We start from the raw sequence: 14020 nt of genomic DNA, 5'->3' as shown, positions 1-14020 counted from the left end.
CACCCAACACACAAACACCGCGGCACACACAAATATACGCACATACCGCACAACACACACATTGCACAAAACATACCTCCCCCAAAACACACACACACACCCCACACCCACACAAACCGCGCAACACACACACACAACGCTCCACAAACAACGCAACACACACAACGCAACACACAAACAACACCGCTCTCACCCCCCGCCACACCCAGACAACACCCAGAACATGTACAGCGCCCTACACAAACACTTGGTAACTACACACAACAACATCTATATATATATAACAAAAATCATACATTAACTACACAATACGTAAATTCTAGAATACCCGATGCGTAGAATCGGGCCACCTTCTAGTATGTATATAACCGTATAGCAGTAATTCTGCAAAATAAAGGACATACAGTGTATTTATCTGATATATATAGCATACAGGCAATATATAAAGGTAAAGGTGAACCACCAGTAACTACGTAACATCCAAAGACCACTAGTCCACAGAAAATGGGCTGATTAGACACTGGTGTCACCCTGTACACCAGTATAAATACAGCGGCAATAATAATAAATAGCGTGCAGTACAGCAACTGCACACCACCACACCTAGTGTCAGCCTATAGATGTACTAATGGCCCAAGAATAAATATTTAGTTGTACTATAAGTGTTTACCTGCAGCCATAATACCAGTACTACAGAAGAAAAAACAATAGTATACAGCCTACATATAGCACAGAAGAAAAAACAATAGTATACAGCCTACATATAGCACAGAAGAAAAAACAATAGTATACAGCCTACATATAGCACAGAAGAAAAAACAATAGTATACAGCCTACATATAGCACAGAAGAAAAAACAATAGTATACAGCCTACATATAGCACAGAAGAAAAAACAATAGTATACAGCCTACATATAGCACAGAAGAAAAAACAATAGTATACAGCCTACATATAGCACAGAAGAAAAAACAATAGTATACAGCCTACATATAGCACAGAAGAAAAAACAATAGTATACAGCCTACATATAGCACAGAAGAAAAAACAATAGTATACAGCCGACATATAGCACAGAAGAAAAAACAATAGTATACAGCCTACATATAGCACAGAAGAGAAAACAATAGTATACAGCCTACATATAGCATAGAAGAAAAAACAATAGTATACAGCCTACATATAGCATAGAAGAAAAAACAATAGTATACAGCCTACATATAGCACAGAAGAAAAAACAATAGTATACAGCCTACATATAGCACAGAAGAAAAAACAATAGTATACAGCCTACATATAGCACAGAAGAAAAAACAATAGTATACAGCCTACATATAGCACAGAAGAAAAAACAATAGTATACAGCCGACATATAGCACAGAAGAAAAAACAATAGTATACAGCCTACATATAGCACAGAAGAGAAAACAATAGTATACAGCCTACATATAGCATAGAAGAAAAAACAATAGTATACAGCCTACATATAGCATAGAAGAAAAAACAATAGTATACAGCCTACATATAGCACAGAAGAAAAAACAATAGTATACAGCCTATATATAGCACAGAAGAAAAAACAATAGTATACAGCCTACATATAGCACAGAAGAAAAAACAATAGTATACAGCCTACATATAGCACAGAAGAAAAAACAATAGTATACAGCCTACATATAGCACAGAAGAAAAAATACCTTGCTATAGCTTGTCAGCAAGTACAAATGAAGTATGGGAGGCCAAGTCACCGGGAGGACCTCAAAACAACCTATGTACGTTTCAATTTTCTTTGTATGTATCTTTATCAGGCAGGAGGCATCTCGCAGCCGTCTCCCATGATGCCGGGCTTTAAATAATAAATGCTAAACACTGACCCGGAAGTCTCGGAGTGGCACTCGCGTCGGCATGCCAGGCAGGTCCCGCGAGACGCTAGCCGTCACGTCACAGTCGCGCATGCGCGGGAGCGGGGACGCGTTGCCAAGGCTCCCGCGCATGCGCACAACGCTTTCGTAATAGGAATAATTCTACTAACGGTTGAGGTGATTGGAGGACTAAACTACTGAGCATGTGTGACCACCAGAAGTGGACTTTTTTTGGAATGAATCAAGAGAACACCTGGGTGCACAATAACAACTATATAACTGCTCTAGCTACACACAAAAGCAATTTATTAAATTATTTCACTTGAAAAAAATGTGAAATTTTACGAAATCTGAAAGATTATTGTAATATTTCTTCCAGGGTACAATTTGTATAAAATCATAAAAAGTCGAGATATTCTGAGCTTTCAAACCAGAAGAAAAAGACTCGATAGGAGAGGGTAGAAGAGTCAAAATACAAATGAGACCATCATAATGTTACATAATTTTCTTTGATTTAATAATATGGAATATTTAATAATCCAGCCTTTATCAGATCCTTGTTTATGTTGGATTTATGAACTTTTACTCTACTTACTGAAAAAAATGATATCACTGTCATCTCCCTGGTATAGCAAAGTAATAAGTTTGTTTTACAGATATTACACAAGTAATGAATTCGAAGGATTTCCAGGAAGGAGAAATGTTTATAGGTAATAGCGTTACCACTATTGGGATTTTATAAGGCAATAAAATGAAGTATTTGCTTTTGTTTTTTTGCTGTTATTTAATGCAAACTAAAAGCTTCTTTTTACAGTACCAGCAAAAGCTTTGCACACAGTTGTGTTTTTTTTCTAACAGTTTTTGAAATGTGCAGCTTACCAAATTTTTCAGCATTTTTGTTGTTTTTTTCACCCATAGAAAGCTACGTGAGAATGAAAAAAGGCAACAGTGATTTATTTTTTGCAGCATTCTTTAAGTATTTTTATGAATAAAACTAACATACTGTAGACAAAGCACATGTATCAATATCTGAAAAGACAAAACACCTAAAAACGGGCATTTTGAATGCAATATTTTTGCTGTCAAGACAGCAGGTTTTGTTATAGAAAACAATGCAGCAAAAATTCTGTGTCTGAACATAGCTCACCCAGGATTTGTTGGATTACAAATAAGCAACTTTGCAGTTTACAGTACCTTATATTAAAAATCCTCTCTGTTCTTAAAAAAGAAGGGATCTTTAATTTTGCAGTGTGCAGTTGCCTAGATTTCTTACCAACTTCCAGCCTCAGAGTGACCAGATACCTGCAGTGCTTAGAGAAAGTATTCGCCCTCTTGGTATTTTCCATGATTTGCTGCCACACAACCTGAACAGGTGTTGTTGTTTAACAATATCCCTGTATTTCACACTATCCATCTTCCCCTTGATTTAGACCATTTTCCCTATCCCTACTGCCAAAAAACATCTCCACAGCCTGATGCTGCCACCACCATGTTTCACAGTGGGGATGGTGTTCTTGGGGTGATGAGCTGTGTTGGTTTGGCTCCAGACATAGCAGTTACCTTTGTGGCCAAAAAGTTAAATTTTGGTCTCGTCGGACCACAGCACTTTCCTCCATACATGTGGGAAGTCTCCCACATATCTTTGGCAAACTTAAAATGAGCCTTCAATTTTTGCCTTTGATTAATGGCTTTTTTTCTGGCCACTCTATGGAGTGTATGACTTATTGTGGTCGTATAGACAGATACTCCTGTTTCTGCTTGGGAACGCCGCTGCTCCTTCAGGATCACCTTTGTTCTCTGTGCTACCTCTCTGATTAATGACCTCCTTGATGGGCTGAGAGTTTTGGTGGGTGGCCCTCTATTGGCAGGTTTTTTGTGATACCATGTCCTTTTCATTTGATGATAATGGATTTGATGGTGCTCCGGGGGATCATCAGAGATTGGGATACGTTTTTAGAACCCAACCTTGATTTGCACTTCACAGCAGCTTTGTCCCTGACTTGTTTGGAGATCTCCTTGGTCTTTATAGTGTTGTTTGGAGATCTACTTGGTCTTCATGGTGTTGTTTCGATATCTCCTTGGTCTTCACGTTGTTGTTTGGAGATCTTCTTGATCTTCATGGTGTTGTTTGGAGATCTCCTTTATCTTCATTATGTTGTTTGGAGATTTCCTTGGCCTACATGGTGTTGCTTGCAGTTATCCTTGGTCTTGATTATATTGTTTGTAGATCTCCTTGGTCTTCATGGTGTGGTTTGTAGATCTCCTTGGTTTTCATTGTGTTGTTTGGAGATCTACACGGTTTTCACGGTGTTGTTTGAAGAGCTCCTTGGTCTTCATGGTGTTGTTTGGAGATCTCTTGATCTTCGTGGTATTGTTTGATTAGTGGTGCCTCTTGCTTAATGGTGTTGCAGCCTCTGTGGCCTTTCAGAAAAGGTATGTATATACTGACAGACCCCAGGACACTTAGATTGCACACAGGTAGGCTTAGGCGGGCTTTACATGTTGCGACATCGTTACCGATATATCGTCAGGGTCACGTCGTTAGTGACGCACATCCAGCGCTGGTAGCGACATCGCAATATGTAAATCCTAGGCGCGATGATGAACGAGCGCAAAAGCGTAAAAAATCGCTGATCTGTGTCACGTCGTTCATTTCCATAATGTCGTTACTGCTGCAGATACAATGTTGTTTGTCGCTCCTGCAGCACCACACATCGCTGTGTGTCAAACTGCAGGAACAACAAACATCTCTTTACCTGCCTCCACCGCCAATGCGGAATGAAGGAGGTGGGCGGGATGTTTACGTTGCGGTGACGTCGCTGTGATGCCGAACGCACCTCCCCCTTGAAGAAGGGATTGTTTGGCGGTCACAGCGACGTCGCCGAGCAGGTATGTGCGTGTGAAGATGCCGTAGCGATAATGTTCGCTACGGCAGCAAGCACCAGATATTGCATGTACGATGGGGGCGGGTGCTATCACGCTCAACATCGCTAGCAATTGCCAGCAATGTCGCAACGTGTAAAGCCTGCTTTACTTTTACTAAGTATGGGAGTTATAAAGGTAATAGCTTGCACCAGAAATTTTTGGAAACTTCTTAGCAAAAGCGGTGAATACATATGCACATGGCAATTTGTAGTTATTTTATCCTATAAATTACATTTTTGCTTATATTTTTCTCACTTCACTTCCCCAACTTACACTATTTAGTGCTGATGCATCACACACAAACCGGATTACAAAAATATTTAAACGCAGGTTGTAATGTGACAAAACAGGTAAAAAGCCAAGGGGTGTGAATACTTTTGCAAGGCACTGTAGGCAAATTATTGCTTTAAGCGGGCTTTACACGCTACAACAAATCTAACGATGTGTCGGCGGGGTGACGTCGTAAGTGACGCACATCCGGCATCGTTAGTGGTGTCGTAGTGTGTGACAGCTACGTGCGATTGCGATTGAACGTAAAACCGTTCATCACACGCACGTCGCTCATTTCCTTAAAATTGCACGTCGTGTTGTTCAATGTTCCCGAGGTAGCACACATCGCAGTGTGTGACACCCCGGGAACGATGAACAGATCTTACCTGCGTCCCGCGGCAACCGCCGGCAATGCGGAAGGAAGGAGGTGGGCGGGATGTTTACGTCCCGCTCATCTCCGCCCCTCCGCTTCTATTGGCCGGCTTCCGCGTGACGTCGATGTGACGCCGAACGTTCCTCCCACTCCAGGAAGTGGATGTTCGCCGCCCACATCGAGGTCGTATGGAAGGGTAAGTACGTGTGACGGGAAATAATCGTTTGTGCGACACGGTCAACAAATTGAACGTGCCACACACGATCGCATACGATATCGTATGTGATATCGTAAGGTGTAAAGCAGGCTTTAGAGTCAGCTCATGGCACTCTGAAACTTTCCAGGTCCATTGAGTCCAGCTACATTGTACCTGCGTTTCTCTATGCTGCTCCTTCTTCTAACAAGTGATCATTTTATTGCAGAATCTCACTCCAAGGAAAACGTCAAGAAAAGCAATGTCTTACCTGCACTTTAAGGAAGGAGCGATGCCAGTATTATTATGCCAAACTTAGCACCAATGCGAAGTACTACTCCCTCAGCTGCTACGGTGAGAGCTTCGAGCTGTCCCCCATAATATGTGATATTGTATATAATAATTTGTAATAATTAGCTTTATATTGCAGGCCCGGGGCTTCCCATACATACAATCCACGATGGTACTACTGATAAAGGTATTACTATTGCATGATTTTTGCTAAGATTACTCATTAAATATATTATTATTATTATTATTATTAATTATAGAATCTATATAGTTGCTTTTTTTTATTATTTCTTTTTTTGTGAAAAAAATAATAATTAATTGTTATATTTGGTCCAGAACTCCAGATACTACAGGACAACCAAAAACTGAAATCCAATCTTCTCGCAATACAGATGCCGACGGAGAAAATTGGGAACATTAAGCAGAATGGAATGAGTATGAGCTCCTTAAAATGCTGTATACACGCGCTGACATGTTTACTTCCTGTACTGACCACTAGGTGGCACTATAGGCTGAAGTAATTATTAAGGTGCTGTATTATTATTGGTGATATCAGTGATAAAATGTGAACTATTTTAGGGTATGATTAGTGCATGGATTGAATATTTTTTTATTTTTATTTATTTTATGTGCTTTTCTGACTTTTTGCATGCCATGAAGACATCAGATAGTGCCAATGGGCAAGATCCTGATGCTGGGACGCTCATGGACTAAGACAAAGGGGATTTTACCCCCTTTTATTTCTGTTTATACTGTAGATTGAATATTTTGGTATGCCCTTTATTTTTTAAGGGGCTTTAGAACAAGGTAATTTATCCTTACTCACAGGATAGGTGATAAATATGTAATTGCCAGAAGCTTTCTGCTAGGACCCCCCTATAGCACTATAGCAGGTGCTCCGAGACCCCCATTCCTACTCACTGCACAACCTCTGGTTTATCCGTCATGATTTGTGGACCCAGACTGTAACCCGTGCGGGTTCAAACGTACCCGATTGCTGGGCCCGGGCCTGGAATTCTCAGGGAATTCTCATAATTGATTCAGATCCGGCACTTGTGTAATACTAAAAAAATAAAGGAAAAATAAAAAAACAAGCAGGCTGTACTCACTGAGTCACCGGCGCGGCTGTAACTGCTCCCTCGGCCGCTCATTCACTTCCAGGGGCGCTCATTACCCTCACTGCATATGTACAGCATTCCCCGACCACCAGTGTTTGTGATTGGTTGCAATACAACACGTCCCATGCTAAGTGAGAGCATGTATGACGCTTCCAATAACAGACCCTGTCTGCGGGTCTATATCGCACAGTAAAAATAAATAAATAAAAAAATAAACTGGCATAGGGTCCCCTCATATTATGATACCCAGCAGAGATAAAGCCTACAGCTACAGGCTGCAGACCTCAGTTGGGGACTTGTATTCTCAGGCTGGGGGGACCCATGGTTATTGAGCCCACCCAGCTGAAAAATATAGAATCAAAATAATACCTTCTGAACAAAGGAATTAATGTAACACAACTTGACTATTAAAAACTAATTTTTTTTATTAACAAAACACAAATCCCACATACAATATATTAATTTCCTAGTTCAATTTAACAGAGTGCGTTCATTATACTCACTGAGTTCACTTAGGGTCACTGACTTCATTGAGGCCCCCTGCGGTCACAGGTCACAGGTCTAGGCCCGTGGGAACCTCCAGCTATGCCCGCAACTTACCTGAGTGATGTCACTGCTGATCGCTGCTCAGTCTCCGCCTGAAGTCCACAGTGGGCAGTCATGTACCATGATCGTGTGCTGTGTCTATAGTAATGTAGCAGAGCTGGAATTGTCATGGGACCTCGTGTGCATTACGTCGGACTTCAAGGGGTGTTTTGGGGGTTAATAAAGTTGTGAAAGATGGTGTTTTTTGTCTTTTAATTCAAATAAAGATTTTTTTTCATGTTTGGGTTTTATTTCTTTTCACTTACTGATTAGTAATGGGTGGGTCTCATAGACGCCTTCCATTACTAGTCTAGGGCTTAGTGGCAGCTGTGAGCTGCAATTAACCCCTTATAACCCCGATTGCCACCACACCAGGGAATTCAGGAAGAGCCGGATAAAGTGCTGGCTGCTATTTTTAGGGTATGTGGGCCCAATAAACATGGATCTCCCAGCCTGAGAATAGCAGCCCCCAGCTGCCGGGCTTTATCATGGCTGGGTATCAAAATTAGGGGGTTACGCATGCCGATTTTTAAAATTATTTATTTAAAGAATTAAAAAAAAAAGCCGCATTCGGTTCCTCCTATTTTAATATACAGCCAAGATAAGCACATGGCTGGGGGCTGCATCATGTAACTGTATGCTTTATCTGTGCTGGTTATCATAATACGGGAGGACCCTACGGCAAATATGTTATTTATTAATTTTTTACCACGATAGTCGCTCACAGCATCTGTGATTGGAAGCAGTCAGCTGACACGCTGTCTGTCTGTCTATCTCATAGAAATAAATAACAGTTGGCACACCAGAAACAAATAGGAAAAAGTGGATTTAATAACCTATTAGGCATGGCACCATTTTGGTCGAAATGGAGTGCTGGCTGTTACTTTTTCTATTATGTACCTTTGGATGTATAGTGTTTTTGGGGCTTTTTCAACCTATGTCTCATTTTTGAATGTGATGTTCCAGTTTTCTATTTTTCTATCTATCTATCTATCTATCTATATTTTATCTATCTATCTATCTATAAATCTATGCGTCTATCTGTCTTCCATATCATCATGGCATTAACAGAGACAGAGCATGGAAGATACTGAGCATGTGCGTCCACCGCCGAGTGTGGACCTAAACTTCAATCAATGGAGAGAAGAATATAGCATAACAGATGAAAATGTGTACCGCCCCAGCAGCAGTCGGACTACTCGGATCCGGGGGTTTTGCGGTGGCTCGAGGGTCCCCGGACCCGTTGCTCAGTGGCCACTCGAATAAAAAGGGGGGAGTTATTTACAAGGGACAGTTAGTGATGCCACCCGTGGTTCGCGGTAAGGGGAGTACCGCCGCTGCCGATGGGAGTACCCGAGGTTGATGGAGCGGGGCAGCCAGATGGTGATCTCTCCACGGTTAGGGAAGGCCCCGGGGCTCTGGAGGATTGGTGCATGGCACGGTGGAGCTGATGTGGGCAGACAGGGACCCGGGGAGGGCAGTGTACTCACTCAGGCGGTGCAGTTGTTGGTGCGGCAGACTAAGCAGATAAGCAGACTCTGACACAGGAGTAAACCAAGTCTCTGGGTACCGCTGCCGCTTTGTGGAGCCCGTCCGGGAGTCCGTCCCCACTGGTATTGATTAGTGGTCCGGAGCCTACCTCCTTGCACAATTGTGTAGATGTTCCTGAGTGACCCTTCAGGCTGAAGCTGTCGGGGTCCCGCTCCCTATTCTTAAATAGAGGAGCTGTGCTCTCGATGGCTGACACTTGGGATTTCACTGGGCTGCATACACTGGAAAGCCCTATCCCCCTCATATTGATGCCTTCGATCTCTGGGCTCTTGGGGAAAGTTCATAATGAGACTATCCTCCACAGGTTAATTATCAAGTTGCGTGAAGCTACTCCCTGATCTAGGGTCCTGTACCCTGTCGTGCTCGGTACCGGTCCGGTTACTGGACGTCCTGGTGCCGACTGTTCTCGAAAAATAAGTCTGTTACACATCTTCCATTACCCTGCGACCGGGTCTCCGACTCCTCTGGTCCCAGACCACCATCTGCGACCCAACCAAGGTCACACACAGGGAGCTCCAACTCCCTCAGCTCCTCACTCTTTGAGGGCTACTCTGAAACTGACTTCCTTCCCTCCCGCCAGTCTTCCTGACCCCTAGGCAGGTGGCCCTATTCCATCTAGACCGCCCACTGGTGTGCCTGACAGGGTGTGGTGTGAGGTAAGGTTAGGATTTGACTGCTGATGGAAGCAATACCGGTAGTTAGGAACCCAGAACTATGGAGGGTGGGTTCTGCACCATGAGATACAGGGGTGCAGTTCCCTGTGACACCATGACAGAGTCAGGGGCGTCACAAATGCATTGTAGAACCGCTCATTATTTTACAAATACGCTTCTTTTCATGTGCTCTTTTGATTTTAAAACACTATTTTTCATGAGACAGCCCCTTTAACATCAGTTTCTTTGCTGCCGTACAGGGAGCATGTTCAGTTCGCAGGGCTCTGGTCCGGTTCACATGGGTCCCGCAACATTATAGAACAAACTTAACTTCATGTTAAAATTATGTTGTTGTTTTTTTGTGGTTTTTTTTAGCTAAAATTCTCCATTTTTGTCTCTTTGTTTTCCTAGTATTCTGGTACAAGATGACTCTACCTCCTCGCTTTCAGAAATCAAGGAAATATCCTCTTCTTCTCTATGTGTATGTAAATATTCAATCCATTCCTATAAAAAAAAATACTTGATTTTTACACTAAATCTCCAGTTTTCCATTGCCAAAATTCCAGCAGTTCGTATATAATAATAATAATAATAATAATAGGAGCAATATGGTTACATTTGAATACAAATACAGGAGCGGGCAGTGTTACAATCTCACCCCCTTGTAGAAAATAATGATGGATCAGGGGGATTTTTTGGCCACGTTTCCACGATGAATCCTGGAGTGGTTTTGATATTTTTTTTTACATGGATTTTAGTGTGTTGCTGCAGGAGAAACACTCTAAAAACAAATTGTTTCTCTAGGAAGGAAAGAGACGAACTCTAGAACCGCCCATTGGAAGTAGCAATCCTAAAAGTCAAAAGTGGATCTTTAACGAGCCTTTTCATATGACTTAGGGGCACTTTGCACACTACGACATCGCAAGCCGATGCTGCGATGCTGTGCGCGATAGTCCCCGCCCCCGTCGCAGCTGCGATATCATGGTGATAGCTGGCATAGCGAACATTATCGCTACGGCAGCTTCACATACACTCACCTGCTCTGCGACATCGCTCTGGCAGGCGACCCGCCTCCTTATTAAGGGGGCGGGTCGTGCGGCGTCATAGCGACGTCACACGGCAGGCGGCCAATAGAAACAGAGGGGCGGAGATGAGCGGGACATAAACATCCCGCCCACCTCCTTCCTTCCGCATAGCTGGCGTGAGCCGCAGGACACAGGTAGGAGATGTTCCTAGCTCCTGCGGCTTCATACACAGCGATGTGTGCTGCCGCAGGAACGAGGAACAACACCATAACATCGGTCATTTCCAAATTATGGAAATGACCGATGCTACACCGATAATACGATTACGACGATTTTGTGCTCGTTAATCGTATCAAAAAGGCTTTACACACTATGATATCGCCTGCGACGCCGGATGTGCGTCACTTTCAATTTGACCCCACCGACATCGTACCTGCGATGTCGTAGTGTGCAAAGTGCCCCTTAGGATTTATGCCAGATCAGAACCTCAATTTGCAGACACAGTGTTTTGGAGTGATTGCCCCTTGTCAGTGCAAAGCATGAGATCTGATCTGACTATATGAGAAGCTATAGAGGGGTCTAAGGGGAAAACTTTTCTCCTTGCGGAGACCTGACAAACCAGTCTGGCTGCCAGTGAGGAGACTTTGGGGTACTTTGCATGCTGCGACATCGCTAGCCGATTGTAGCGATGCCGAGCGCGATAGTCCCCGCCCCTGTCGCAGATGCGATCTCTTGTGATAGCTGCCGTAGCGAACATTATCGCTACGGCAGATTCACATGCACTTACCTGCCCTGTGACGTCGTGTGACGCCGCACGACCTGCCCCCTTAGGAAGGAGGCGGGTCGCCGGCCAGAGCGATGTCACAGGGCAGGTAAGTGCGTGTGAAGCACAGCGATGTCACACGGCAGGTGGCCAATAGAAGCGGAGGGGCGGAGATGAGCGGGACGTAAACATCCCACCCACCTCCTTCCTTCCGCATTGCCGGTGGAGGCAGGTAAGGAGATGTTCCTCGCTCCTGCGGCTTCATACACAGCGATGTGTGCTGCCGCAGGAACGAGGAACAACATCGTACCTGTCGCTGCAGCGAAATTATGGAAATGACCGACACTACACAGATCACCGATTTACAACGCTTTTGCGATCGTTTATCGGTGCATCTAGGCTTTACATATTGCAATGTTGTTACTGGTGCCGGATGTGCGTCACTTTCGATTTGACCCCGACGATATCGCAGTAGCGCTGTCGCAACGTGCAAAGTACCCCTTATAGTTACAATGTCCCGCTGGGAAATATTTAAATTGTCTCTTCAGGGAGGAAGGAGACGAACTCTAGCGCCACCTATTGGAAGTAGCAATCCTAAAAGTCAAAAGTGGCCTTTTAACGAGCCTTTTCATATGACTTAGGATTTATGCCAGATCAGAACCCCAATTTGCAGACACGGTGTTTCGAGGTGATTGCCTCTAAAAACACGTGTTGTTTTTTATTTTTTCTTACCTGCATATTTTCCACATCTAATCTAATTGTATGGGGAAAGTCTGCACAGAAAACTCAACATACCCGCAAGAGTAATTGATATATTGTGGATTTGAAAAAGCACTGTACATCAGATTATACAGCGAACAATAAAGCACAGAGGGCAGGAGATTTCAATAGGTACCGTAATCTTATAATCTTGGCTGGAAATATGCTGCATTTTTTTTTTTGTGCAGCGTAAATATATAGCGTCAAAAAACTCGCCGAAAACTCATTGTGGAAACTTAACTATACGAGAACTGTATAAAAAAAATCCCTGTATGCTAATTACAATATTTAAACAGATTCACCACCTTGGACGTACTGGTCGTGCCTGTCCTTTTAATGTGGGCTCGTGCAGCGAGCCTGCATGTTTCCCCGCGGACGTCGGCTGATTTGATTAGTTGATATGTGCAGCTAACAGGTGCAGCTAACCAGTTAAATCCAACTATAAATTTCTTGATTAAACGAGTAGAACGCGCCATTCCCCGTCACCATAGGCGTACCTTTTCAAATTGTCTCTCCAGGGAGGAAGGAGACGCCCTCTAGCGCCACCTATTGGGAGTAGCAATCCTAAAAGTTAAAAGCGGCCCTTTAACAAGCCTTTTCATATTACTATGTCAGATCAGAACCCCAATTTGCAGACACTGTGTTTCGGGGTGATTGTCCCTCGTAAGTGCAAAGTGTGGGATCTGATTTGGCTTTATGAGAAGCTATAGTGGGTTCTAAGGAGAAAACGTTTCTCCTTGCGAAGACTTGACAAACCAGTCTGGCTGCCAGTGAGGGGTCTTATAGCTAAAGAGACAATTTGAATATTTCCCAGAGGGGCATTGCAGCTACAAAATCCCTCACTGGCAGCCAGACTGGTTTGTCAGGTCTTCGCAAGGAGAAAGGTTTTCCCATTAGACCCCACATAGGCGGACCTATGACAAAATCATCCCCCTTTTGCTTCATTGAAGATTAAACAATACAAAAAGACAACCCCCCACATAATTTGTATTGTTCCATTCAGAAATACTTGATCTATCAAAATATAAAATCAATTAATCTGGGGGGCGTAACAAAAAAAAAAATCAAAACACCAGAATTACGTTTTTTTTGGTCCCCATAACATTGTAATAAATTGCAATAACAGGCGATGAAAACAACGCATTTACTCAAAAATGGTATAACTAAAAACATCAGCTCAATATGAAAAAAATAAGACATCACTGAGCCCCAGATCCCGAAAAATGAGAACGCTACAAGTCTTGGAAAATGGCAACAAAAGCGCAATTCTTATTTTTGGCAAATTTCTGGGGGTTTTTTCCACCATTTAAGTAAAAATAAAATTTTACATATTTGGTATCTATGAACTCATACTAACCTGGGGAATCATACTGACTGGTCAGTTTTACCATATAGTGAACATGGTAAATAAAAAAAAAATAATAATTGTTGAAGTGCACTTTTTTGCAATTTCACAGCACTTGTAATTTTTTCCTCGTTTTCTGGTACACTATAGGGTAGAATGAATGGTGTCATTCAAAAGTACAACTCGTTCCGGAAAAAAAAGCCCTATACGGCAATACTGACGGAAAATAGAAAAAAGTTATGACTTTTGGAAAAAAGGGAGGAAAAAAATAAAATGAAAATTGGAAATTCGCTGGAGGGTGAAGGGGG

The 14020-nt window shown here is 42.9% G+C and overlaps 1 protein-coding gene across 1 annotated transcript in view; it reads left to right on the top strand.

The window, feature by feature from the left end:
• Positions 1-14020, top strand: part of LOC142245858 (prolyl endopeptidase FAP-like) — a 164861-nt gene that overhangs the window by 103292 nt on the left and 47549 nt on the right. The window contains exons 15-19 of the mRNA XM_075318841.1: positions 2518-2571; positions 5852-5976; positions 6053-6100; positions 6250-6348; positions 10232-10301. Coding sequence (XP_075174956.1) covers positions 2518-2571; positions 5852-5976; positions 6053-6100; positions 6250-6348; positions 10232-10301 — 396 coding nt within the window. The remainder of the gene's footprint in view (positions 1-2517; positions 2572-5851; positions 5977-6052; positions 6101-6249; positions 6349-10231; positions 10302-14020) is intronic.

This window comes from Anomaloglossus baeobatrachus, chromosome 7 (assembly GCF_048569485.1).
Source record: "Anomaloglossus baeobatrachus isolate aAnoBae1 chromosome 7, aAnoBae1.hap1, whole genome shotgun sequence".
Classification (NCBI taxonomy): Eukaryota; Metazoa; Chordata; class Amphibia; order Anura; family Aromobatidae; genus Anomaloglossus; species Anomaloglossus baeobatrachus.
This window is presented reverse-complemented; position numbering and strand designations above follow the sequence as displayed.